The sequence below is a fragment of the Fusarium tjaetaba genome (assembly GCF_013396195.1).
Source record: "Fusarium tjaetaba strain NRRL 66243 chromosome Unknown NRRL66243_c0000013, whole genome shotgun sequence".
In the NCBI taxonomy this organism is placed as follows: Eukaryota; Fungi; Ascomycota; class Sordariomycetes; order Hypocreales; family Nectriaceae; genus Fusarium; species Fusarium tjaetaba.
The window spans coordinates 269153-291905 of NW_023501209.1; the positions used below are offsets into that span (position 1 = coordinate 269153).

Consider the following 22753-nt stretch of genomic DNA (forward strand, 5'->3'; position numbering starts at 1 on the left):
GTCGATACCATCACCAGCCAACGAGAAGGGGATCCAATGAGTAATAAGTCATGAGTCTCATCTATTTAAAATCCTCCAGGTTATTAATTATATCGCCCAGTCCCCGGCTTAAGCAAAGATACGGAGAGGAAAGTTAGGAAGATGAAAGCCAGGATCGTTGAACCTTAGGCCGCGGTCTAGAGCAGAGATGCTCCCAATCTCTTCTTGAGAAAGGTCAAAACTCACAACATCCAGATTCTGCGCTAGGCGGCTGGGGTTGTTTGATTTGGGAATGACGGCAATGTTGCGCTGCGTTGCCCATCGTAGTAAAACCTGAGCAGGAGTTTTGCCGTATTTTCCAGCAATGCCCTTGATGAGGCTAGACTCAAGGAGAGGCTCGGCACCGTGAGCTCTCTTAGAGAAGATACCGGGGAGCTCCTTGAAGCTTTGGGGCCCAAATGACGAGTAGGCTGTGACCGCGATATCGTTCTCTTGAGCCATAGCAATGAGGTCTGGCTGGACAAGGTAGGGATGGTGCTCGATCTGCAGAGAGGATATAGGACGACGAGCGTAGCGTTGCACATCATAGAGAGACTGGGCTTGGAAGTTGGACACGCCGATGGACTTGGCGATACCTTGTTCGACAACTTCCTCGAGCGCCTCCCATGTCTCGCGAATGGGGACTTTAGCCGGCTTGACAGTACCTTGATCATTCATCCACCAGGCCTAGACGAATATTGACCAACATGCACAAAAAGAATCCATACCAAACATACAGGATAGCGACGTTTCTCAGGCTCAATATACTCGAGGGCAACCGGGAAGTGGATGAGAAAGAGATCAATATTTCCAAGACCCCATGCCTCATTCTGGGATTGGGCAAAGGCAAGGGCATGTTCTTTCGCATGGTAGTTATTCCAAAGCTTCGTGGTGACAAAGATATCTTCACGCTTCACAAGTCCCTCCTTGATAGCGCGCTGGATACCCTGGCCCGCTTCCTTTTCGTTTTGGTAATCGTATGCTCCGTCGAAGAGTCTGTATCCGGACTTGATGGCCTACTGGTTGTTAACACAGTTGAATCGTGAATAAGTATGGGTTCTCACATTGTAGACGGTCTCAGCTGCTTGGTCGGCGGGAACTTTCCAGAGGCCAAAGCCAACCAAGGGCATTTCATGGCCAGATGCGAGCTTGATAGTAGAGGGAGCCATCGTTCTGGATGCAAGTAGCCCGATCACGATCTAGATTATTTTGACTGGTAACTAGAAAATAGAAAAAGGCGGGAATGAGACTTGGAGAGAGCGTCTTGAGCTGCTCTCTTATCAATTCTGCCCTCCAGTATCCGCTTGACCAGCATCTCGAAATACCTGTCATGATAATATCAAAACTAGTTCAGTACTATCCCAAGTCATAAACAGAAGCAAAATCCCTGCCGCTTCCCGACGCTTAGTTATTCCTCATTTGGCAATATTTGTGAAGCTAACGAGTCAAGACCAGCCACGAAAACCCCATGTCATACCCCATCTCCCCAGGTTCCACCCCACGTAAATGCTTCAACTTTCCCACTTTGGAGTTGCAGTCTTTCTCATATAAACACTTTATTTACGATGGGAGACGCTGAGAATGAGTCAAAGACCCGCCTGAAGAGAACGAGGACAGGGTGTCTCAAGTGCAGGGTACGAAGACGGAAGTGTAAGTCAACGATCTGGGTAAATGTCATAGCGGACACTCACTAAATTATACCTTAGGCGATGAAAGGAAGCCTTCGTGCCAACGATGTGTTGGTGGAGGGTTCGAGTGTCAGTATGGCACCAAGCTGTCGTTTCTTCAAAAGAACGCGAAGACGTCTTCGGGTCCTCGTAACGCAAAACAATCGTATGCTAAGCTGAGGGTATGTTGATCAAGGACGTTGATTGAACTATGCCTGCTAACATAAGAACTAGTTTGTTGTGCCAGAAACAGCAACGAAACCTGGTACCCATGCACATCGTAACGGATTCGCCTTGAGCGAGGCTGAAAAGACAGAGAGCTCATCTACAGAGGTAGATACAATTGTTGCTGCGCACAAGATTCAACAAACAAACCCACCCGAACTGCCTGCTCAGCCTCCGTCACCAGCGATAATCAGTCCCAGCATCGATACTTGTGTCACATCTCCTCGAGCTCCTTCTCATAGTCTACAAGACTCTGTAGACTTCAACCTAGTTATTTCACCCTCGAATGCAGCGTATGAAATTGCCCTCGACGGACTCCTCGCTCTTGGTAACGATCACTATGTATCCCGTTCAGCACCTGCAGTAGCTCAAACCGGCACCAATGGGGGACTACTCGGACAGCTTCCACAGAATGTGCAATTAGAATTGAGAGATAAACCTCGTGAAGATGTCTTCCCCAATTGTCTTCATATGCCACAGGATCGTGCTGTTGAGCTGCTACGACACTACAGATATAATATTGCGCCTTGGGTAAAGTTGCCCCCTCTTGTCTCTGGGAACGATCTAACATATCTCACAGCTTGATATCAACGACCCAGACCAGACATTTGGTTTGTTTGTCCCACGTATTGCTATGAACTCTGTTTCTGTTCTTGATTCTGTCCTCTCCCTTTCTTTGGAAACTCTTGGAGATCGTACCCAGCTGGATCTAAATGAGCAGCCCTTGTTACTTGATACGAGCACTTCCCGCATCGATATCCTCTGCTGCGTTCTGGTCTTCACCTTTACCACCCTCCGCCGACAGTTCGCCACACAACCGACCTCTTGGTTAAGCCCGTCTAAGAGTACAGGCTATGAGGCAATCAACTCGACTGCCCTCCAGTTACATCACCCTACTGTCGCACTGGCTATGTCTTGGATGATCCTACGCCTGGGTTGGTTCATATCTCATAAATTTCAAGGCAACTTTTAACGAGTTCAGGTGTTTCTGTCGGTCTTATGAGCGGCTCTTCAGTTCCTATACCCTCCATCGTCTCTCGCGAAGTTTCCTCACCTATGGGCATGCTGAGTAGAGAACCACACAGATGCGGGCGAGAGCCCGTTCTTCTGTGTGCTGAGGTCCTGAATTATTGCTTCGGGGGTGATATCCAGACTGATCCTGACACGATCCGCCTTCCGGCCGCTCACAGATGGAAGGCATTCTCTGAGGCTCTTCAAAAGTGGTACTCAAATCGTCCCACGGACTTCAAACCCATGCTCGAGGCTGAAGACGGCGAACAACTCTTCCCTCTGGTGCTCTTTACCAACGGGTCAGCGATCTTGGCAAATCAGCTGTATCATACATCGATGCTGTTGCTTCTACAGAATCGGCCACGTACCCTCCCGAAGGAGCATGGTCGAAATATCTATCTATCACCGCTATGGCATGCTCACAGAATCTGTGGTATCAGCCTCAATAATGACACGCGGGCCAACTGGGACTTTGGCTTGTTGGCCTCGTTTTATTTTGCTGCTAAGCGGATGACCTATGAACCCCAGCAGCATGCTATTCTGCGAGGAATTGATCGCATTGGGTCGTTGACAGGATGGAATGTGCTCTCATTGTCAGCGCAACTAATGCATGAGTGGCAACCAGATTGAGAAATTCGGGTGTTTGAGTATGCTTCGTCTCTTATGTATATAGGCTTTTAGGGCTGAGAAACGATGTATCTTGTGGCCATGCTTTTAGCCGTCAACTCTACATATCGTTGGAGAACGAGTACATAATTTCAATAGCTAGGTGCCCAGGTGGTATATGTTATCCAGTCACGAAGCCCATGTTTTGGCTCGCCTTGGGATGCTTCAGAAAATGCATAAATGGAGCCTTATAGGCTTATAGAAATCTATTTGTACCATGACGAATGAAGGGTTGAATGGTTGTTGATGTCCGTCCAGAATAGGCAACTTTAAGCCTCGACTAGTCTCTCGGTGGAGAAGTGGGGATATGATAACCTAGAGGCCGGATAGATACCTTACCTTACTGTAGAATAGGTAGAGTACCATCTGCAACACGGACAATGTTGTATGCGAGTAAAACGGGGTGTAATGAGACAAAGATGGCTCTTATTTGCTCTCTTGTTACCTTTGTCACTCTTTCTTTATTACAGTCCTCGCTGAGCCTTTCTTCTCCTTAAACCTTCTTCTCGCTTCGTTCCATCACCATGTGCTCGCTGGCAGCCTCACAACCCCTCACCCATGATACAACACCGATAGCTGATGAGCTCAAGGTGAAGCTCAACGGTTATCCTAGTGATACACAGACTCTCAAGGCTCCCCTACCGAACCCATCCTTGCAGGTCACGGCAGATCATAACTTGAAAAGAGTCGATGCGCCCGTGTATATGCCCAATTCTGGCGAGGTTCTTCTTCAGATCAAGGTCACTGGTATTTGCGGGTGAGATGAGGAATTTCCCGTCTCAAAAGACATTGGTCGCTGATTATGTGGACAGCTCTGATGTTCATTTCTGGAAAACAGGATGTATAGGTTCCCTTGTATTTGAGGGTGACTGTATCATTGGACATGAGGCCGCTGGTGTTGTGATCCGTGTCGGTGAGGATGTTGCAGATCTCAAACCTGGTAAGCAAAAAATGAGAAGAATGAAGTATTATTATGTACTTATACGAATATCTAGGCGACCGAGTGGCTGTTGAGCCAGGCGTTCCTTGCGGCCATTGCTTTCTGTGTAAAGACGGCCGATACAATCTCTGTGAAGATGTACAGTTCTCCGGGGTCTACCCTTATGCAGGAACTCTGCAGCGATACAAGGTTCATCCCGCCAAATGGCTTCATAAGTATGACAAAGTGGAGTTATAAGGCATGGAAGCATTGAGGAACTAATGGCTTTCAGACTCCCCGATAGCGTCTCTTTCGCCGAGGGCGCCCTTCTCGAGCCCCTGAGCGTCGTCCTCCACGGCATAAACTCAGCCCCAATCACACTCGGGACGCCGGTTGTGATCTGTGGTGCCGGTCCTATTGGTCTTCTTGCTCTCGCCGCCGCGCGAGCTTCTGGTGCCCATCCCCTCGTCATCACGGATGTCGAACCCAAACGACTGGCTTTTGCCAAGGAGTTTGTCCCAACAGCTATTACGTATCAAGTTGACATTAGCAAGAGCAACGAGCAGAATGGCAGGGCTGTGAGGAAACTGTTCGGTGAGACAGAGTATGTTCAGCCTAGGGTTGTGTTTGAGTGTACCGGTATCGAGAGCAGTGTATGCTCCGCTGCGTACATGGTACGTCGTGGAGGTGTTCTCATGGTTGTCGGTGTTGGCAGGTCGATTATGAACAACCTGCCTTTTATGCATTTGTCTCTTGCTGAGGTGCGTGATCAAGACTTTTGGTGCTAAGGCGGGACACTGATGATAGTTCACAGATTCAACTTAGATTCATCAACAGATACAAGGACACCTGGCCAGCAGGTATTGCGTGTATTGAGGGGGGCTTGATAGATGCGAAGAAGTTGGTATCGCATGTTTTCCCTCTGGAACAGGCTCTGGAGGGTTTGACTTTATCGGCAGACCCTAAGAATGGGTGCATCAAGGTGCATATCGTGGATGAGGCTGAGACATCGTATTTCTAAAATCTCCAGCAATATGTAGTCTTTGGTCCAACAAGACATCCATTGTTACTCCTACTTAACCAAGGCAGTATTGTGTCTTTAGTTGATGTAGTGAATTAACTGCACCTCAAATAAATACACTGCCTCGTCTTGATAAATATCACTTCTGTAAATATTAATGCCCATAGATCCATCCTTAAAGTACAAGTTGAAGACTTATTATCCTGCGATTTGGCTTCAATACCAGAAATCAAGATAAGGTAGTTAGTACGTACCGCGTAGGTACCAGTGGCTACCCTATAAACTCAGGCCAACCTTAGGTTCCGTCTCCAGCTACCTCTACCTATGGACCCACGATACTGGGATCGTATTAGTGGAAACTGGCACTGAAACAATCCCATTGGCCGCCACATCTTCAACGGCCTCGTCTTGTACAATCATAGACATCTCTTTTTTTACAATTAGGCACCTTAGTCGAGACCATATTCACGACTTGACATTGTAGCGCTCCCTGCCCAAGCCTTTCCGTCTTCTCATCCGTCTTGGCTCCAGTTAGCCACAACCATCAATGCTTTTGATGCCAATGGATGCCCTGGCTGCCGAGCCCACTAAGCCTCAGCGATCCCAGCGCCAAGTTGGTGTGATGACGTCGCATCCAATTCTTCATCGTCAACGGGGGGGGGGCATCTGACATGGTCTTTCGGCCTCTGACTCGTCGTTGCCTGGGCCAAAATCAGGGGATGAGGGTGTCGACATGGAACAAGGCTGAGCATTTTAGTTGCCAACCCGCATACATGCTTGTGTAGATATATAGGTAGTAAGGTACTGTACTATACCTTGGCTAGAGTTGCTTTGCTTCTAGGAACGTCAGCAGTCTTGTTGCATGTGAAGCACCTGCTCTTCGCTCTTGACTTTTTGTCACGCGACAGTTTCTCATAACGTCAGTTGTCTTGCTTCCATATACGGGCTTATATCTAAGTGCCTAGTACCTACTAAGGTGCCTACTAAAATACCAATGGAAGGTAGCCCAGCTGAACAAAAGACAGGCCAGCACCTCGAGTCTCCCAACGCTTCCATACCTCCATACCGCTTCCAACAACTACCTACCGCCTATTTCGATGCTCAATGAATACCTACTAATACCTCACATACATCCATAGCACCACAACTATGGGTGCTACTCAGTACTATCGCTCTCAGATTGGCGAAGAGTCCGTCATCGACTACTCTCATACCGACTTTCCCTTCAAGCTTCTCGCCAAAGACGTATACTATTTCTTTGTCTATGTATGGGCACTGCCATGGGTCATCTGGCCCGTCTATCCCTTCAAATGCAAGGTTTTCGATGAGCTCTATCCATCCCCTCAAAACGTGTTCTGCGTTGTCGTCCACTTGGTTCTATTCTTCCTGCAGCTAGGGTTCATTATAGCCCTGCCATTCTCTGTCGTGTTTCCAGTCTGGATGGCGGCAACAGGTATTGCTGGTTTCATGTTTACCAACTGGCTCATCTGCAAGCTTCTCAACGGTAGTAAGGAAACTTATACCTCGGATGAAAAGTACGCCAAGGCTCGGCCTGAGCACGCCCATGAACAATGGGTTTTCTTGAACGGCGTCGCTGTTGGGTATGATAATCTCAAACTGAAACATGGTATCATCCACTGACGAGATCATAGAGAACATTGGATGCAGTCAAATTTGAACCGGCTTGCACTGACCTTTGGCCGGCCTATTCTAGGTATTCACAACCAGACTCGCGGAATAATATTTGATGTTGTTGAATGTCTGATACAGCGCAATTTTGGCTACGCAACTGGGGATGTGAGAATTTGTTTCAGACTTCTCAAAGACATCCTATATGATGAAAGCAAATCCAAAGTCGTCTTCGTGCTACACTCCCAAGGAGGAATCGAGGGAGGTCTGGTTCTCGATTGGTTGCTCCAGGAGCTGCCACAAGATCTAATGTCAAAACTCGAGGTTTATACCTTTGGAAATGCAGCCAATCACTTCAACAATCCTCATCGTCATCGGTCTTCGCAGATGCTGGCTCGCCTCAAGCCCCTATCTGCGATGAGTACCGTTCTTACCGAGTCTTCTTTCGACTCTCCTTCTGGCAGCCCACTCGAAGCTAAGGATGACCTGGCCCTAAAGACTCGCAAACCCGTCAGGAAAGAATCTTCTGGCGTGTCGACTCGATCTATTTCCGCTGCCAAAGACAGGTGTATCTTGCATGTGGAGCACTATGCCAATAGTACAGATTTTGTTGCCATATGGGGCATACTGCATTTTGCAACGAACAGGATGGAATCGCGGGAACTCCCACGGTTTCAGGGGCGATTGTTCTCTCGGGCAGATGGCCGCCACGGTGGCCATCAGATGAATCAGCATTACCTAAACGCCATGTTCCCTTTGAAGAAGGATGCTGAGACTGGAGAGTATGTGGGAGCTGATGAAGACAATGAGTTCATGAATGAGGCCATCAAAGTCGGTGAAGAAGGCAGTGCCTCTGCCAACGCGAGAGAAGCCTTCGAAATATCATGGGCTGGGACGCAGGGATTTGGGTCTGGCGATGCTTCAACTCCGATTGAGGTTCATGGGATCTCAAACAAAATCAAGGAGGCTAGTGACGATCACGGAATCCGTGTGAAGGATGTGAGTCGTTTGTGGAGTTACAGAAATGGCCGGAGTCCTGCAGAATTACCCCCAATGCTTGTCTCTGAGAACGGTGTGCCTAGAACAGCAACTCTATGAGCTTGGGAGGGGGCAACATAAGCAGATAAGGGACATAAAGAAGAGGCAAAGCATTGAGAAGTGCCACAGCCAGTATACTTGTATGGATATACCCTAAAGCCAGTCATGATGGTTTTGTTTTAATTTAAAAAGACATGGTCGTAACGCGGTCCTTTAAATCTACTTTTTATCCTTTGTACATCATATAATACATATTTGGTTGCAGCCGGGACCTTAGGTCCATGAAATTCTTCCGAGCTCTTACCGTAATGTATCTGGTCGGGGATAACCAGGAGGTTGGCTATTTGTGTTCCGTCTTCTTCGAGTGGCGGTAGCCCGGCTTTCCAGAGCATGAGTCGACTCGCTGATTTCTAGTGGATAGACTGGTTGCGCAGTTGCCGGCTGTAATCTTCCAAATTCAATAATGCGACCGTGGAACTGAATCCCTCCGGAACCTGACCTCACCATGTCCGCGCTATCAGCCTCCGCCTCCGGTCTAGGGCTCGAGGTGATTTCCCTCCTAGAAGCCACTTCGGGATTCCACGGCCCTGATTGCCTCATTTGCCAGGATTGATACCCCACAGAGATATTGTCAGGACTATTTGTGATACGTCGTGCCGAGGGCTCTGTGGCTGTGGCCGATGGTACGCGGCGCGCCCACCTGGGAACAGGAGGGTTGCTCGAGACAGGTTGATCTGATCTGGATGAAGAGTTTCGTGACATGGGCTGAGAAGAGTGACTTTCAGGTCCCGACGAGGGTGGTCGAAGGGTGCTGCTTGCAAGGCTATTTGGCAACGAAGACGAGAAGACCTCCCCAGCAGATAGAGTACGACGATGGTAAGATGCTGGTTGCTGATGATGAGATATAGGTCTGAGGCTGCTCACCGAGTGGCTAGTGATAGGCAGACCCGGTGCCCACTGGTCGATATCTGCATCAAGAGATGTATCCGAATGACTTGCGCGTGGAAGGTCTGTTATGCGATCATGGGTGAGCCAGTCTGCGTTGGCAATCTCCATAGTTGGGATGGTGCCATCTCCTGAACCCATGAAAGGGTTTTCTTCAGCACGCTCACGAGTTATCTCGCGAGGGTGAGAGCCTGGTCGAGGAATAGCCCCCACGCTCTGGCCTCTGACTGTCGGCCTTATAACGTGCTCGACAGGCTCAAAGAGTGGCCTTGACCGAGGGACACTTGGCTCCCTAATCAAAGTCCAACTACCATTCAGGTCGCGTTCAGACACCCTTGGGCTGTTGCCACTTGAACGTCTTTCTGATGGCCGTTGCTGAAAAACCACGCTCCCCATTAGAGTATCGTCATCCTCATGGAACACCGGTACGGGCATGGTACTATCGTAAGGATATGGTGCATCGTTGTCTGCTTCTAGAGAAGGAAAACTAGTGCGCAAGTCCCAAGGGGCTTGCTTTTCTTCCTCGACGTTGTCGTCATCCGGAGTGGTAAAAGAGCTCGACAGAGAAGCACTGTTGCTTTTCTCAAATACCGACACATAAGGTCCCCGAACCCATCTTCCTTCAGAGTCTGTGGTCATTGAGCGTGCCAAAGTCCGAATCTTGATTTGCATATCCTCGAAACGGCCTTGCAAGGCTTGCTCAACGGACATGAGTTCTAGACTCGGCCTATCGACCTCTTCAAGATGCTTCAAAATCCTTCGGCACTGGGTGGCATACCTTCGATAGTCATCTGGAATGCCCATCTCCTTATTGTTCTTGGCACGACTATCTCCGCGGTCAAAAGACTCGAGGAAAACAGCGGCAGCACGTTCAAGCCAAAAATTGTACTGCCCGTCTATCTTCAAGGCCTCGAGAAAGAAGCTTTGCACGATGCCGTGAATCTTGAGCACATCAAGAGGCTCCATTGGTCTTGAACTAGGGATCGTCTCGCCGGGCGTGCTCACCGATGGGACATCTTCTATCTCGTCACGCTCGATGAGAGCAAACGCTATGAGAATGGTGAATGTCTTGTTAAGACTCCGCTTACCCATCGAGTCATAAGTACGCACAGGAGTGCGCTTATCAAGTGCCTTCAGGCCTGGTAAGTTAGCTTCGTTCTGAGAGTGGTGGGGGCCTGATAACATACCAAGTGACAGCATCTCGACCGGCACCCGTCCTCCCCAGAACGCAAGTAGATACATGAGGTTGAGCGCCGCTGTCTCCCCTCGTTCCTTAAGCTTTTCTCGCACAGCTTTGTAAGCGCCCAATCCGCCGGTACGGGGCCGCTTCTTGTAAGATCGGATGTATTTTGCCAGTGGCTCTTTGGTAGCTTTCATTTGACCAGCTGCGGTATGTATGGCTAGTGGCAGACCTTCGACCAACCGAACTACTTCGAGAGCGCGGTCGAGATCGTCCTGAGTCCAAGGTTTCTTCTTGTCCATATCCTCAAGCAGCAATGTGCGAGCATCATCATCTGCCAGGGGTCCGAGTTCGAGTTTCTGGGGATTGTCAAAGTGATGGTCCCCTGCGATGGATGTGTCAGTAGACGTAAGGATCAAGCTTGAGTTTCTCGCATCGGGTATGCAATTCTCCAGATTTGGTGTGTCATATAGAGCTCCATCCAGGATGAGGAGCCAGTTCTCCGATCGATCAAGCCAGTTTCGAACCAAAGGGATCACCTTGCTCGGATTCTGGAGGGTTGTCTCGTCCTGTATATCAATTTCTGCTCGAGACATGGCATGTTTTGCAATCCTCAAGAATCCATCTTCGAGATCTTCAGGAGTCTTGGTGCGTACCCAGAAGACGCCGCACGAGTAGTTATGCCGATGTTTGAAAGCATATTCCCTGGCAAGATGTGTCTTTCCTCCCCCAGGAACTGACCATATGAGAACAGCAGAAGTACCCTGGTCTCTACGCTGTGGGTCCATGAGCATGGCATGAAGATCCTGCAAGTCTTGCTGTCGACCTCTGAAGAGCGAGTTGGGTCGAAAGCGTTCTGGGTGAACGAATATTGATTCATCTCTATTGAGTAGCGCCAAAGATGATCCTTCCAGGACTGGTTTCTTCCCTCTGAACGCTGATATATCTCGACTCAGCACAGGTGTCTGAGTCTGACTTGTGTAAGGCGACATGATCTCGTTTGCCCTTGCCATGGCACGGGCTCGTCTCTCGTCTTCTTCGGCAAGCCATCGTTCCTGGGTAGCAGATGGGGCCCTTTGAATCCACTGCAGTATAGTGATAGCAATGCTACGAAAGCCTGGGGAGTTGGTGCCATCGAACTTGCACATGTTGGAGTGCGATGCCTCTATCCCGTAGTAAGTGACACCAGGCAACTGAGGACCAGCTGAGTTGGCATCAACAATGAAAATTCTATAAAAGAAAGTTAGCTAGGTGAGCAAGCTTCCGACGGGGGAAGGACGGCATACTTGTGGCCCTTGATATCCGTTTTCTGATTCTCGCGAACCATATGAATCTCAAAGCGCTGATATATATCCAAAAAGTGACTGTTGATATTTGCCAAGGTTTCGTTGTCCTTCTTAAGAGTCTTCAAAAGCACCGACTCAGAGTCGAAAAACCTCTTGGGTATGACTGCATCGGACATGGCTTGAAGGATGAGACCCCAAGTAGCTGCATCTGAGCCAACATGGGGTGTTCCTAAGAAGACCAGGCCGAAGGTCGAAACGAAAATGGATCGGAAATGCTCGAGGTGAGGTTCGCGAACATCAGATGAGTAAAGGAGAGCTCGTTTGACGAGAATGCCCCCCAAGCTATGGCATACCCAAATGATGGGGTTCTTGAATGTGCCTTCGCTTTGGCGATGGAGGGTCAGATTTGTTATGAGATTCTGCGCATGCTGGTGAATGAAGCTGTCGCTGGCTGTTTGATTGTTCTTTTTGGAGTAGACGTCTGCATTATACCCATAGACCAGGATGTTAGCCTGGGCACCTCTGAGTGCAACTGGTAATAGGTCCAGAGGCCAGAAAGTTCCATTCTTGGCCGTCCATGTCTTGTCGGGTGTTCCATTGAGCCCATGCACGAGAACAATGTCAACTTTGGCCTCTGGATGAGTGTATACCGCTGTTGTCTCGTAGCGGGCTACTGAACGGTTCTCGGACCCCTATTTCGGCCACTGTTAGTCAACTGCTGCGCGCTGTAAATGAGACTCGACAGGTTCGAGCAGTGAGACTCACCATGATGTGTCGTCGAAAATGGGGAAGCTCGATAGTCGTGGTGTCGTTCCAAACATTGGGGAATCCCTGAACAGAGCTAAGTCGAGCGAGCAAGCAAGCAACCTTGCAAGAAATGCGCGGCTGATCGGCGTATAAATGGCCGCTCGAATCAGAACGAGGCTGTCGACAATTGCGCTGCCTAGACTAATAAGTGACGGGAGTGAGCAATCATTTCCTCTCACCGAGGCTGTGAGTCGCAACCCTGTTATTCTATTTATTGCCGGGCTGAGTGCGACGCGCCATCTTCAACTATTGGGGGCCATCCCATCACAAGACTCATACCAAACTTTAGGTAGATAGATACTGTTGAAAGCTGAGTCAAATGGTGCATATCCGTGTCCGTGTCAGGGGCAGTGGCTGAGCTCGCCCAGCTGAAAGGAGCCTGTAGGGCTTTTTTATCGCGTTGGCCGAATGGGTTTCAGCTAAGACCTTTTTTTGTAGGTGCATTTTCGGCGGCTGCTATAATTGGCAGGGGTGTTCGCTCGTTTATACTGTTGATATTGGATGGATGGATGTAATGAGCATCATATAGATATTTGCTGAAGGGATCCAAACCACGGAAAATATGGGGTTTGTGAGACTGAGATATGTTTCGAGCCTTAAGTGGCTTTTTATATTACATAAAAAAAGTTGAAAATTTGCCCCATCGTTTGGAATCATAGGCTTTTAATTAATTCATATCCTCCTCAAAAAGGTAATATGGTCCCCGCGACCACTACATGACTACCTAGACACTCAAAACATCCCGCCTTAAGCTTCAGGCCATAACAGCTAGTAAAGACCGCAGAGCTACCCGCCTTTTGCTGTAATGTAGGATAATCTTGGAATTTATATAGTTTATGCTTCTTGGCAACCCTTCACGTGCCGTGACATCAAAGAAAGGACATGCCGTTTATCACTGTCGCACAATCTTTGATGTTGACTGCCTTGAAGATCTGGGGATGCCCTCACTCAAACACATACGACCATACCTATCAGAGAACTCTGGGTCCCGTCCGCTCCCCTATAGATAAGCTGATAAGGGGCGGATTAGTAGTTGGGTCGGTGACGACCAGCGAATACCTGCTGTTGTATGTAAGTCTTTTTGCCAGTTGAGTTGTCTGGCACTTATATGGAGTGAAAGAGAAGACTGTGCATCTTCATAAGATTAGACTTCCGCGGAATACCATGAGGCCATGTTCCAATAGTATTCGATCTACACGGGGTTATGTTATGCAGCTTGGATAGGTCTGATCAAAAGCTGTCTACCTATTGAGACAAGATATAGGGGTGAATAGATAAGAGACAACAATCAGACTCGGCAACATGAAACCTGATTTGGTTATTTGAACTTGGAGCCCACTTGCTACTATATGGTAGAACAATCCGTTTCAACTATCTGCTTATTAGTTGGGTAATTTAGCAATAATCGCCTAATTTGTCCTGCACCTAGAGAAATTGAAGACACTGGCCCTATTGGCTTACAATGTATTTTTACAGATGGCCTTATAAAGAGCATCTCAGACTTCACCTCACGTCTAATAACAGTAGCGTCACAGCTTGCCATTCATCTTTCGGGAGGTTGGTTTGCATGGGTAGTTAACTCCGTTAACGTTGAGGGAATATGTGAGAAAAGCGGCAAAAGACATATAGTAGCACCACGAAAATAGTACTGCTCTTGAATAAGACACAAGCATAGGACCAATACCTTTCTTGCCTTCTGTTAAGTCTATCTGAGGTGAAAGCCTCAACTGTTATTGTCCTTGCGCCGATGCAAGAATTTGCAACCCCAATTCGTGAATACAGATCTGAGAAAAATCCCATCCAGACTAGAAGCAGGTTGATACTTGACTCAGTGCCGAGTTTTTGGGCCAAAAACCTCTCTTATGTGGTGCATTCAGGGCTAATACTCATGGACCTAGTCGATATGAATTCAGGCCCCAGCAAGTTGCTTTCAGCCGCAACAGTCATCCAATCTCAACGAGGTTTCCGGGCCATTGCGCAGTTGAGTCATCGCTCAGCCCTTGACTGAAAGCTCGGGAGTCACCCGAGAGCCACCATGGTCCGTGGCCTCATTTTCATGAGATTGGAAAAATCGACCTCTCCTTGTGGGAACATCGCCTCCGCCTCTGAGTGCCTGTTGGCGTGGCTCTAGACCTCGTATGTGTACCCTTCTTGAATGGCCACATTGAACCATGTTCCTTTGCCCAGCTGCTGTCAATGCTAGTGTGCATATGGTCCAAGTTTCTTATTTGTGGCATGTGTGCTTGCCGTATGGTTCCATATTGGACACGGGCCTTGAACCTCCATGCTCGAATGAGCGTTGTTCCATTTTCGTAAAGATCAATCTCTTGGAGCAAGCATTATCACATACTCTCTCGTGCTGTGCCCGAATTGGATCATATCCTTATCCCTGAGCTCCAGATATCTGCTATCTGGGATCTTGCTATCATTCAAAACCGTTCCATTGGCACTTTCCAGATCGATGAGGTACGGCTTGACCTTGCCGATTTTGTCGCCAAACTCGTTCCTTTTCTCAACATAGCGAAATTGAATCACGGCGTGTTGCTTGCTGATGCTAGGATGCTCCGCTGGCAAGTCCACAACTGACATTTCTCGCCCGATGAGCCAGCAGCTCCTCGTGCTGAGCTCTATCGTGTCGACAATATCCTGGCCTTTGAAAACGAACAACTTCCATAAATCGCGTGGCGACGGCTTACGCGCCTCGGAGGGCTCGTGATACTTGAGCGTAATTGTCGTGCCGTCCGCCTGTGCCACTGAATTCGATGCCGCCGCCAAGACGCCTGTGGATCCAAAGTTGGGCTTTTCTTTGGGTTTCTCGGGAGCCTCGCCGGTGGTAACGGCGAAAGAATCTGCCTGAGATGGCAAAGGGCCAGTGCGCCTCACAGGGCTTCGCTTTGCAACCTGTCTGTCGCCTTCCCCGTCATCATCGTCACGTCTTCGCCTTGAAGTCTTATCGTCTCGTGACCTCCGACGTCTGTGTTCGCGGTTTGTGTCTCGTTGACGGTCCCGGCTTCGTGACCTCCGCCGTGAAGTTTCTGGTGTCCGGGACCGTCTTCGCTCGCGTCGGTCGTGTGATCGACGACGTTCTCGGCGTCCGGAGTCACGTTCTGTATGTTTCGATCGACGATCTTCACTGGCTTCGTTGTCCTCGCCCTTGTAGCGCCTTCGGCTGGGCCTACTTCCTCGTTCTTCGTCCGACGCCATTGCGATAATGTAAGGTACACGCAGTTGAAAAAAAATGCAGGGCAGCCAAGATGACGCAGCTGAGATGGGAGAGCTACGTACTGTAGTAGGTAGTGGAGGCTAACTAAGATCTGCAAGCTGCAAGCTGCAAGACAGCCATCAAGAAAAGTGGACTATCAAGTGCGTGGCTGGTACACTAACTGAGGCGGGCATAGAACCGTGGCTTAAGCACGTGGGATGCGCTTGCACATGCCATTTATGATAAAAGTTTGATAAATTTCCAACTGTCATATCAAAGATAAACTCAATGGATCTGCTCTATGCGTGCTACCTCTATTTTCACTTGGGTAGGTAACGTAGGTTTATCATCGCTCATACGCCGCCATAGTACTCCAGTAAGCGCAGTTAGCTGCCTGCAAATCCCAAAAGAACCGGAAAAAAAAATTGCCAAAAATCCCGCTGTGGATATCAAATCTCCTCTCCCAAAAAAAATCCAAAAAATCGAAGGGTACGTATCAGTAGAGTCAAAATGTATCGTCAAGTCGTCATGAGGTGCGAAATCGCCAATCCTTAGGTGGCAGAAGAAATAGCCATGACAGTTATCCTGGAGCCATTGTCAAGGTAGGCTTCAGCATTGGTGTTGAGGTCTTCAGCGCCCTTCCTGGAGACGGTAAGACGCTGCTCGTCTTCGTCCCACCAAACATCATCGCCGACCTCGGCGTCCCCTGGGACTAACAAAAGAATACCATTGTTGCTACCAAGAGCGATTCTGCAAGAGGGGTCCTTCACAAAGGTCTCGAGAAAGGGAACGTCGTAGCCCTGCATCCCCCGCAACGGTCCCCCACTCTCCACAAAGTCTCTGATCAAATTGCTCCTCTCAAGACTCCAGAATTGACGGAAATCTTCTGGGCGTGAGAAGGCGTCAACGTTTGTGAGAAGCTCAAGCATGCCAGCCATGCCGTTGAGGACGGGGCTGAGAAAGTGGACAAAGGAGTTCAGGATCTCCTCGCGGGAGTATCTGGACTCTGTCTCTGTTCTTAAGGCCGGCGACATGGTATTCAAGAGAGTAAGAAGTCGTTCCTGATTCGAAGGCAGCGGTGTTCGGATGTGATAGGCCATGGTGAGGAGAGAGACAAGAGAGAAGGTGGAAGACATGGAGGAGAGAGGGTCGGAGAGTGTGGCGATGCTATCGATGTAGATGGCCTTGCTTGGCTGGTTTGTGAGCAACTTGGAAGGATGCATGTTGCTGGTCTGTCTGGTCTTGCGTCGATAGTATATAGGAGTTATATAGAGTTTGCTGTATAGATATATGAGTTGGTGTTGTTGACGAGGTAGGCTGTGGTGTATATAATAGTGTAGGTAGTAGGTAGATAGGTCAGGTAAGGCAAGGAAGGTAAGAGAAAGATGATGAGCCAGACAAATATCGAAGGACTCAGCTTCTGGAAGGACATACCAGACTATTTCAATGAAAGGCAAAGATCCATTCGACTAAGTTAGAGGGAGTTAAAGCAAAAGAAGCGCCGACTCCCCCCTCCCGTCCCCCTTCCAGAGACGCCATCCCATCTCCGTTGGCTCCGTTTCCTGACCTGTGGTGTGTAAGTGACCTGAGGTGAGAAACAGCCCAGCAGAGCAAAGTGGATGAGAACCCTTAGCGAGACCCTGGTCCCTGGATACCTTACCTTACCTCGAGACAACCTTAGGTGGTTGATTACCCAATAAAGTCACTCATGATAGCAAGGTGGTCGATTGACAGGGCTCCAGGCCCCCACGAGAGGAGCCTCTAAAGCCACGCATCGGGTAATTCCCAACCGAGCTTGGTCTTGACAGTGGCTGGCTGTAGTGGTATGGCCAGTGGAGACAGCGCATCGCATTTCCTATGTCGCCGCCTAGTTACTCCATACGTAGGTAGGTAGTCAAGTAGTAAACTTGCCTGTGAAACTTGTTGAGAGTGCAACTTTCACATGGCAAAAGCTGTCTGCCCATCTCTTGTATGTGATGTCAATTGAGATGAGAGGGTTCAACAAAGATGTTGTACCAGATACGGACGTCCCTCGCCTTACGTGTCATCATACTGTATGTACACCCAAAGATTCCCGTACTCGAGCTATTCCAAGTTTGTTGATATCAAATCAATCGAGCTTGTCCTATCCTGTCTCATGTCCAACCTGGGAGGGATTCTTTTCTCGTCACTCGGGCCTTTTACTCCCTCTGATCCCTTCTTGGCTGACTCCCTCTTCTGTCCCTCCATTATGGGATCGTCTCCCGTCCTTCCCGCGGCTTACGCGCTTCCGACCTTTTCAGGCCCGCCAGATAATGATATAATTATATTTATTTTTTTTTGACAACCATCAGAGCTTTCTCTGGAAACCCCCACCCATGTTTCTGCTCTGTGCCCTCCATCAATGCTTTGCGGGGAGGGAGGTGAGCGGAGCGGATAAAGCAGTTCCATATCAGCCTCTACAGCGACTTGCCTTAGCCTGGTCTCCTCATTGAGCCTAGAATTGAGAGTCTGGTGAAGCTACGCGGCCCCCCAGATTGTCTCATTCATTTGTGTAACCTCCTTATTTGATAAGTACTGTAGATGCAATGCATGTATGTATTTACGTACGTACGTGTCCCCGACTCTACCGAACATGACTTGCGGCGTAGTCTTCGGTCGAATTCACCAGTTCGGGTTCCGTTCCTCTCTCACGTTATGCCGTTTCCATATCAATCTCATCCGTCTCTGTCTCTGACTTTGTCTGTCTTTCCATCTCTCGGATGTAACGCTCCGTTATGTCATGCTGCGTCTCTCGTCACGTACGGTTTCATGGAATCGTCATTGGTTGGACAATCTGTGTGATCAAACACAACCCTGAATGCCCTCACCACAAGTCTCCTGACAACTGTGGCCCTTTTCCGAATAGCGACCAAAAAACAGGTGATTAAATCTATACTTTTCGGTGTTACTCAGATTGCAAATCAGATCTCGTGTAGATCGCATGTTGATATTTGATCAGAATGTTACTTCTGCCGCAGAGCCTCAACTCTCATTCAGCCCTTTCCCATTTGAGTTGAAGCAATAGCCATGAATGTTGGCCCTTTTGATTACTGGAATTGGCTGCATGATCTATTGTATCGGCGCGTTACATTCCAACTCACTAGCCCTTTACAGAGTTTCTGAGCCCTGAAGCTGTTTGTAACACCTCCTCGCATCTCCTGACATCCATATCCTAACATTAGATCTCCGCTCAGACGCTTTCTTGGTTTGTTGTCTTGGATGACATACGAGTGCCGTGACTTTTCTATCTCCTTTCTAGAATATCCTGACTCCGCGGGCCGATTTTTTGATAACTGGGTCTTCACTGATAAGTGCCCACTACTAATGGAATGGATGTTTGACTTTGCCCTGACTTCCCTGGCTACCTAGGGGATCTACTGCCCATGGCCGTTTCAACCATGAATACAATACAGCAGAGGCGGCAATTATAAATAAACAAGGGTAACCTCTTTGCGTTTCCAATGCTTTGATACTATGGATATGAAAAATATGCTGCTATACAGGGTAATACTTCATCGCCTGGTTATTCGATACTATTTCTGTTGAGCCATGGTTGTTCAACATCGTGCCCCCTATTGTCAGGCCCTTGATACACGATCATGGAAATAATGTTTCTAGGTTGTTTGAAGATCTCGTAGATCAGTGAAACGCAAGCTTTCCTTCCACTTCATGTTTTAGTTAAAGCTTGTTCGCTGCATGCTGTGTTACTATTGTTAGTCTCTTCACTTTGCAAGGTTGCCCTTCAGTTTCTAAGTCAGGGTCTTCAGCTAATACATTTTTTCGACGATCAACAATGCATCTATAACAAAGCTTGGCCACGTGTACTTTTGTACTCGAAACACCAAAAAAAAAAAGCCTCGCTGTTCACCGTTTCACCCAGTGGCTCAGAGCCTTGACCGGTCAGTCACTCGGCTCGGCTCGGACTTGAATTCGCCGCGGTGGTGTCTCTACTAACGTTAATGAGACCGTTCAGACAATATGAGACCGCTCGGGGCCATGGTTGCAATGATGTCTATGCAGCAACGCCAGCTCATCACTTCAACACCTTTTAGGATACAATGTACGATACGGCCCCTGTGAAGCACTACAGGATGAAGCTGGCCACTTCCACCGAATGACTCAACCGGCGGGGGCTTACTGGGCACAATACTATCAGGAAGACTACAGCTTTCAAACATTCAGACAGCTCATCCAGCTTCCAAATCGTTCCCTAAAATTCTCCAATAACTAGGGCAGTGAATAGCGGGAAGAATTAATATGTAAATATGTGATCTCCCACAGCGAAAGATAGTGATGGAAATCAATTACGTCACGGAACAAACTACCTAGCTCAGGTATTCTCTGCATCGACTGTGGCATCTAACTACAAGTACAGCCAATACAACACCCAAAACTACAATGCCGACCATCAATAACAACCCTGAAAACTACGCCCTCTTTCGAGATTGTCTGTCCACCACTCTTCTTCGGCCCGCCCCTTCGGCCCCTGACCCGCCCAAGCGCCGTCGGCGTGGTAAGAACACCGGGGTTCCGCTCGTTACCACCCCGGCCCCGGACACGGACACGGAGAAAGATGCCGACGAACTTGCTGAATTTGTCGATTATCTCGCTACTGAGATATTTGATAACCTTCCAGAGGAGCTGCAAGATCTCGAGTACCGGACATGGCGAGAGGATGAAGCGTTGCAGGAGCAGTACTCTCTCCCACTCACGAAAGACAGCCTTTTGCTGTTAAACCTGCCACCATCTGTTATCGAGACCCTCACAACTTACAACCTTATCTCTGCCGATCCCTATGTTGATTCACATCTTCCGTCCTCCCCAGAGTCATTCCTCCTTCCCATTCTCACCTCGTACATAACTCCTCTCATCGAGCCACCTCCCGCTACACGTTCAACTCGTGCTGACGCGTGTGAGCTGTGTGCCCGATCCTGGGTTCCTCTGTCCTACCATCACCTCATCCCACGGTTCGTCCATGAAAAGGCCGTTAAGCGAGGATGGCACCGTAAAGAAGATCTGCAGAACGTGGCGTGGTTGTGTGGCGCCTGCCATCGCTTTGTTCATCACTTCAAAACGCACGAGGAGCTGGCACGGGACTACTACACTGTTGACCTGTTGCTGGATGAGGAGGAGGTTCAAAGATGGGCTCACTGGGTTGGTAGGTTGAGGTGGAAAGGGAGGTAGCTCAAGCAGTGACTTTGACGAGTAACGAGAAGAAGGGGTTATTGCATCATGCAAAGCATTCAATATAGTGATATTCCATGAATTTTATGAGCTTGTTCAATAGTTGTTGGAACATAGTATCAGCTCTGAACCTTTCTTGCCTTGTGCTGAGCAGCTTTACCTTAAGCTAACGACGATAAGGAATCCACTGACAATATCTTGGGCAACTACATGAAACTTACGAGCTTGTATAAGGATGGATGAATAGCAGTTGAGGTATAGACCATCTCGGCATATATTGGCCTTGTACTCCTATCCTTTCATCACGACCCACCAAAGTATCTACTCATTATCTGCTTATCTGTTGAGACGCCATGGCAATGGTTGAGAAGCTGCGGGTGAGTGAGATAAGAATCGAGTAATTCTGTTGAGGCGTTTCTGTGGTGACAACTCACCGAGTCCAGGCCAGTTATGCAACCTGAGTCTAACATAGTCGCATAATGCAGCGAGGAAGACAACAAAGATTGCCTTAAAGCAAGTAACCCAGGTGAAAGCAGCCTTTGTGGTATACATAAAAAAGGGGGGTGTCTTGAAGATTTCCTATTGTGTCAATATCGGTTAAAATAACACGAAGTGTCTATCTGTTTTTCCATAAAATAGTCATGACACGCACGACACTGTCTCAATTTAATCATGGTCCTCCTCGGTCAAACCCGGACAACCCTCCATCTCAGCATCAGGATAGACCATTTTGCACCAGAAGCAATACTGGTGCGTCTCTCTTAGATACTCCAACACGCTCTTCAACCGCTCTCCAATCTCTAGCTCATTGAACTGGTCCAGCTCCTCGTCTTCTTCGTCGAGATCTTCAGCCGTAGCATACACGGTGTGTCCCTTCCCGAGTGCCCTTTTGTCGTCTGCATCTTCCTGGTCGTCTTCGTATGTTGGTAGTCGCGATAGTGATTGCTCAAGATCGTAGCGCATACGACGGTCTCGTTCTAATTCTTCTCTGTGTCTGACTAGTCCGCGATAAATAATCGGTATTGACTTGAGAGGGCGGGATGATATCGGTCTTGACTTTTCCTTTTCATTTTCAGAATCTGGCAGTGAAGCACCAGGGCCATAAACTTCTGTCTTTTCATCGTCCATCCTCTCCGCCGTACGCTGGGCTGCAAAGAACTGCTTCTCAAGCCTTGCATCCTCGCGCTCTTTTCTCACTCGCTCTCGATACTCGTCTGGGTCCATTTTAACAGCCTTGATGTCCCTCTCTTCAGCTGCTTCTCTGACTTTTCGTTTCTTTTCATTATCCAACCCAATACCTCCACGGTCGTCCTTCACGCTGACCTTGATAGGCTCTGTGCGCCCAGGAGCAGCCCCATCTTCTGTCTTTTTTCCTAGGCCACCGCCTGTGAACCCCATCTTGGCCATCATGGCGAGTCCTTTGCTCTTTTTCGCCTTGGCATCGTCAAGCATTGAGGTTGAGAGAGCCTTTTCACGTGCGGCTTCTTCTTCCTCTGCGATTTGCTCTTTCGACTTGATGATGCCACGTGCTCGCGATTCGCGCTTCAATCGCTGTGTCCGCTGTATGGATGTCTCTTTTACAGGTATTGGGTCGTCAAAGGACATGTTCATGTAGTCATCCTCTTCTTCATCTTGTACCCCAGCGCCGTTCTTGTGTTCACTGCTCATACTTTTTTTTTTGTATTTGTGGACGGTTCGCTTTACAGTCGACAGCAAGGTTGAGGCGTAGGTATGATGATACTGTAAGATTTGATGTCGATAATGAAAGCGGTTCCAACCTAGGATAAAGCAGTAGGGTCCACTAATTTCTACTAACGTCAGTGCTCTTGAAAGCCTTCAGAGAGCAAAACTCCGAATCTATACTGGTATGTCATGGAAGCCGTAAAAGGTTTTAGGGAACTCTAACATGTGTTTAGAAGGCCTCTAGAGTGGAA

The 22753-nt window shown here is 48.6% G+C and overlaps 9 protein-coding genes across 9 annotated transcripts; 4 read left to right on the forward strand and 5 right to left on the reverse strand.

Moving 5' to 3' along the window:
• Positions 1 to 108: 108 nt before the first annotated feature.
• FTJAE_502 (NAD(P)H-dependent d-xylose reductase xyl1) lies at positions 109 to 1187 on the reverse strand (the record flags this gene model as incomplete). The annotated part of the gene is made up of 3 exons (XM_037351485.1): positions 109 to 705; positions 756 to 1034; positions 1083 to 1187. The coding sequence occupies 3 exons, from the start codon at positions 1185 to 1187 to the stop codon at positions 109 to 111; spliced, it is 981 nt and encodes a 326-aa protein (XP_037212445.1).
• A 396-nt stretch (positions 1188 to 1583) lies between these two features.
• On the forward strand, positions 1584 to 3551 carry FTJAE_503 (transcriptional regulatory protein pro-1; the record flags this gene model as incomplete). The annotated part of the gene is made up of 5 exons (XM_037351496.1): positions 1584 to 1668; positions 1725 to 1867; positions 1920 to 2441; positions 2491 to 2845; positions 2893 to 3551. 5 exons carry the CDS (start codon positions 1584 to 1586, stop codon positions 3549 to 3551), a joined length of 1764 nt encoding a protein of 587 aa, XP_037212446.1.
• Positions 3552 to 4111: 560 nt separating this feature from the next.
• FTJAE_504 (alcohol dehydrogenase) lies at positions 4112 to 5527 on the forward strand (the record flags this gene model as incomplete). The annotated part of the gene is made up of 5 exons (XM_037351507.1): positions 4112 to 4344; positions 4400 to 4527; positions 4583 to 4742; positions 4799 to 5267; positions 5321 to 5527. The coding sequence occupies 5 exons, from the start codon at positions 4112 to 4114 to the stop codon at positions 5525 to 5527; spliced, it is 1197 nt and encodes a 398-aa protein (XP_037212447.1).
• Positions 5528 to 6676: 1149 nt separating this feature from the next.
• FTJAE_505 (alpha beta-hydrolase) lies at positions 6677 to 8254 on the forward strand (the record flags this gene model as incomplete). The annotated part of the gene is made up of 2 exons (XM_037351518.1): positions 6677 to 7128; positions 7180 to 8254. The coding sequence occupies 2 exons, from the start codon at positions 6677 to 6679 to the stop codon at positions 8252 to 8254; spliced, it is 1527 nt and encodes a 508-aa protein (XP_037212448.1).
• A 240-nt stretch (positions 8255 to 8494) lies between these two features.
• Positions 8495 to 12373, reverse strand: FTJAE_506 (SERAC1; the record flags this gene model as incomplete). The annotated part of the gene is made up of 3 exons (XM_037351529.1): positions 8495 to 11549; positions 11606 to 12297; positions 12371 to 12373. 3 exons carry the CDS (start codon positions 12371 to 12373, stop codon positions 8495 to 8497), a joined length of 3750 nt encoding a protein of 1249 aa, XP_037212449.1.
• Positions 12374 to 14731: 2358 nt separating this feature from the next.
• Positions 14732 to 15616, reverse strand: FTJAE_507 (PML1 subunit of the RES complex; the record flags this gene model as incomplete). Its single annotated transcript, XM_037351540.1, has 1 exon — positions 14732 to 15616. The coding sequence occupies one exon, from the start codon at positions 15614 to 15616 to the stop codon at positions 14732 to 14734; it is 885 nt and encodes a 294-aa protein (XP_037212450.1).
• A 549-nt stretch (positions 15617 to 16165) lies between these two features.
• On the reverse strand, positions 16166 to 16837 carry FTJAE_508 (uncharacterized protein; the record flags this gene model as incomplete). Its single annotated transcript, XM_037351550.1, has 1 exon — positions 16166 to 16837. One exon carries the CDS (start codon positions 16835 to 16837, stop codon positions 16166 to 16168), a length of 672 nt encoding a protein of 223 aa, XP_037212451.1.
• A 3196-nt stretch (positions 16838 to 20033) lies between these two features.
• FTJAE_509 (hnh endonuclease) lies at positions 20034 to 20819 on the forward strand (the record flags this gene model as incomplete). The annotated part of the gene is made up of 1 exon (XM_037351561.1): positions 20034 to 20819. The coding sequence occupies one exon, from the start codon at positions 20034 to 20036 to the stop codon at positions 20817 to 20819; it is 786 nt and encodes a 261-aa protein (XP_037212452.1).
• Positions 20820 to 21485: 666 nt separating this feature from the next.
• On the reverse strand, positions 21486 to 22487 carry FTJAE_510 (coiled-coil domain protein; the record flags this gene model as incomplete). The annotated part of the gene is made up of 1 exon (XM_037351573.1): positions 21486 to 22487. One exon carries the CDS (start codon positions 22485 to 22487, stop codon positions 21486 to 21488), a length of 1002 nt encoding a protein of 333 aa, XP_037212453.1.
• Positions 22488 to 22753: the final 266 nt, after the last annotated feature.